The 3,992-nt window shown below is 47.2% G+C and overlaps 1 protein-coding gene across 1 annotated transcript; it reads left to right on the top strand.

The window, feature by feature from the left end:
- Window positions 1–2,979: 2,979 nt before the first annotated feature.
- PpBr36_05839 (uncharacterized protein) lies at window positions 2,980–3,129 on the top strand (the record flags this gene model as incomplete). Its single annotated transcript, XM_029892987.1, has 1 exon — window positions 2,980–3,129. One exon carries the CDS (start codon window positions 2,980–2,982, stop codon window positions 3,127–3,129), a length of 150 nt encoding a protein of 49 aa, XP_029746283.1.
- Between the last annotated feature and the right edge of the window lie 863 nt (window positions 3,130–3,992).

The following is a 3,992-nucleotide window of genomic DNA, read 5'->3' as shown; positions in this document are numbered from 1 at the left end:
AAAAAAAAAAAAAAAAAAAAAAAACACCCACGTAGAAGTATTCCCAGGGAGACAAAGACAAATACGAAACTCTGTTTTATCGATTGCCAAGAGCCCTAATTATCTGTTTGACAGGGCTTGGCCCTTCGGTAGATCATAGTTCGAAAAGGTGTCCGAATTTCAACCCGAATGGGGCGAGAATGTCCGTCGCCCGTGTTACCTCGTGATGGGTCTTGTTAATGCGCATGCTAAATTGCTGTTTTGTATTGCGAATGAAGGGGGCCTGGAACGTGATCAAATTCTATTTTATTTTTATTTTCCCAGTCTGCAACAATCAATCGGACGGGCAACGGTTTCACGGAATTTTTTGGCGAAATTTCTTTTCTATGTCCTTCATTTTGTTTTGTCTCCTACTTTTTAAATTTTTCTCGACCCATCGCGTATGGCATGGGGTCTTTCCCTAGTTACACCTTGATTGGGGCATCATCGCAAAAAGGCAATGAGCGACCTAGGGGTTTTGCGATTGCTGGGATAATGTTTAACCTGACTTGCTGAAGATAAAGAATGGGGAAAAAGAAACAAGAAGGAGAAAAGAAAAAAACACCTTGCTCAATCACGCAATTCAACGATATCAGTTTTTCTGATACTGGTCTACTGATCTCTGACGTTTTGGTCGGCCGGAATGTGGGCTGGAAAGTTCCAAATATTCACGCTTCCTGTGAGATAGAGATAGATGTGTTGGCTCACTTTGAAGGTATGTAAAAAATGGTCGACCTCCGCTCTGGTCCGCAAGGTTCGGCATCAAGGATAACCAAGTCCTCGGGTGGATGCGTACATATTTTCTGCTTATTACGCAGCATGTTGCTAATCAATTAACCTACCTGCCCTGTTCCCGACAAAAAGACACGTGCTTTTGGCGCGCCATGGGACAGGCCTGGCAAGTATTGCCTAGGGGCGCGCCAGTTTGACTTCCCCCCCATGTTTGGCGTGGGCTGATTCGCCACACCGAAGAAGCAAAAGTCGTCGAAACGCGCTTGTGGTAAGGGGAAGCAAGTTGAGGCGAGACGGTCGGCGGGGCCCTAAAAGATCTGAACATCTTGTGGATTGGATCATCATCGCTTCCAATGGACGCAGATGTCGTATGAACGGTGGGCAGATGCAATGTCATGTACCTGTAAAGTAACCTCAGATGCATGTCGGCATTGGACGCAGATGCACTGGACACTGGACGATCTCGAACATAGATAGGATGGACGGCAAGACGGTTCCTCTCTTGGCCTGAATTCGTCCAAACCGCAAAAGAGCCTTCACATGCTACCGGCAGCTTTTCCTGTTCTGTACATTTCGGAGCCGGGCAAGTTGTGGATAAACGCACATTGATTACCTGCTTAGCCATAACATTTCTGGCCTCTGACAGCTTGGCAGGAGGCAATCCTAGCGTACAGTAGTGCTGTAGAAGCGGCAAAACGATGCTGTGTTCTTCACCATGACCCCAACGACCCCTGGAACGCCGTCGAAAGCCCTTGCGATTATTTCTTCTTGGAGACCAGAAAGGGGCCCTGGCCATTTGTTGTATGCTGGTCTGATCTCTAACATTGTCGCTCTGATATGGGATGACGGGATTATGATTTTCCATTCACAAAATTTCTCCGCGAGTGGCTTTTTCTTCTCTTATTCTTGCCATGCTATGTGGCTGGTAGCGAACCCGATCCCTGAGCCTTTTTTTTTTTTTTTTTTTTTTTTTTTTTTTTTTTTTTTTTTTGCCCATGAGCCCACAAAGAAACAAGAGAAAAAAAAAAAAAAAAAGGCGGAGCCGAAAGGGCCGCAAATAAAATGGGTGTTGGTGGAAATTGACCAGCAACCAATCGAGACAACGGGATGGGGAGCTCTTTGGGCTAGGCCGCTGTTTCAGAACTTAGCACACAAGAGCGTGGGCTGGCCAATCCGATTCCTGTCGGGACTCCGAAATGTGATGAGGGTCCAATCAATTAATCAATCATGGTTGGGATTTTTTATTTCTTTTTTTTATGGTCGCTACGCTAGGGACAAATAATTACACGGGGTTCACAGGCGAAAATCCCGGTTCAGTGTACGGAGTGAAATATCTTGTACGATGAGACCGCGTGCGTGCCTCTTTTCGGATGACACATCCAGCCACACCATCCAACAGGGCCGATGCAGGTACCGGACGAAGTGCATGCGACTACACCGCCCTTGCATAATTACTGTACAGCCCGACCCAGATAAATACGACGGCTTGGACGGGCACTTCTGCAAGGGCGCGCACTCGCTCGTCACCAACATAGAAATACAATCAACTGTGCTAGCTAGCTGAACTGTGAGCAAAATGCATCGATTTTCTTACCACAGGGAACAAAAAAAAATCAATGTGACATGACATCAACTCTGGTCCGCCAGCCCATGCACAGGGTCATTGTTACCTACCAGCCGGGCCAAGTGCCGACTTGAACTTGCGTGATTGTTGTCGGGTTACTCCCTTGGGTGGTATCGTGCAGAAAAGAAAAGGGGCGTCGGCCAGACTCCCGAAAACAAATCCGGTTCTGGTGGTTTGTCGGGTGAGATGGAATGGTATGTCAAGATTTGCTGGCCACGGTTGTGTTCCATCATGGTGGGGTAACAAGCAGGTTTTAGCAAAGTCAAGTCAGCTTCCACTTGGCGAATTGGCCAGTTGCCCTGTGAGGTGTAGCACCCTCAACGTTGTACCTAATTCTAGCCTGCCAGGGGCAGACCATAAATACTATTCTCAGAGGGCAACCCCCGAAGGACTGCTTAGAATAGTCAAAATGGCATCACATCACTTGGGGATCTTTCATGCAAAGGAGGTACAGTTTGTTTCGGAGACAAACCTACAGTTTGGTACTTTATCTAGCTAGGTAGAATAATCGCATAGGCCACCCCCGAAACACTGGACAAACCCAAGTCTTTTTTTTAATCTTTTTCTTTATTTTTTTTTCTCAATAAGGAACACTGGGCGCAATTATGCGGGAATGGTGGGTGTGGTTGAAAGCTGGGACCTACTTGAGGGATGGAGGCTTGGAGACAACCGTCAGTCTCTGTGACGATCTGGATCGACCCTCTTACTGTGGGCGGATCTGCTACTGCTGTACAACTCGGGCCCGTGTTTACTAACTTGCTCGCCCAACAGGCAGGTTTAAACGCAACGAAACGAAAGGCTTTGATGGATTAATGACGATGCGGCTGGCTGAAAAAAACGGCCGGCCTATCCCAAGAAGAAAAGGGAAACGCCCAGCAGGTGGAACGAACAAGACAAAAGTAATAATTGAACAGAATAAACAATCCAAAACACGACAACTTTGCATAAAATCTACCAACGCATGGATAATCCCTTGGTCTGGGCGAGCCCTTACCAAGACATACAGATTGAACTCGCCTTCAGCTTTGGGTAGGGGCCTCCCCTTGGCATGATGATGGTGATGATGAACGACTGAGTTTGGCTAATTTTTTTTTTAATCTTCTGTTTGTTGTTGTTCCTATTTTTCTTTGATCGCAAGTAAATCTTGCAACAAGAAAGGCATGCATGGGAAGTGGGCGGAATACAGACAGTTCATTCCCCATGTCAGCAAGGAGGGGTGGAAGGGTACCCCTGGCAATTCGCATGGCGATCTGATATAGATTACTGCATCAACTAGGCTGCCAAGCGGAGACATGGCGGCGGATCCTCACCCACATGTGCCTGTGAGTGTTTGCGAAGAGGGGGGGCGAAGCCTTGCGCTTCCCCATCATGAACACACGGCAGGCGAATGGATGCATGTTCATTTTTGTCCTTCTCCTCCATGGGTGTTCAGCTCCACCCCACCCACTGGGAAAACAGCTCACATATTAGAAGTACATACATGTCCTCCCGTCCCTCCCATTCTTAATGAAGACTTGGCCCTCTCTCTTTCAGGATCGAAGACCTTTTCTCTATCGAAAACCTTCGCAAGGGTTCTTTATTTTCTTTACGGTCCAATTCTTCTCCTTCTTTGGGGGTT

Source organism: Pyricularia pennisetigena (assembly GCF_004337985.1).
Source record: "Pyricularia pennisetigena strain Br36 chromosome 4 map unlocalized Pyricularia_pennisetigena_Br36_Scf_6, whole genome shotgun sequence".
Classification (NCBI taxonomy): domain Eukaryota; kingdom Fungi; phylum Ascomycota; class Sordariomycetes; order Magnaporthales; family Pyriculariaceae; genus Pyricularia; species Pyricularia pennisetigena.
The sequence above is the reverse complement of the archived record's forward strand: the minus strand, read 5'-3'. Positions and strand labels throughout refer to the sequence as shown.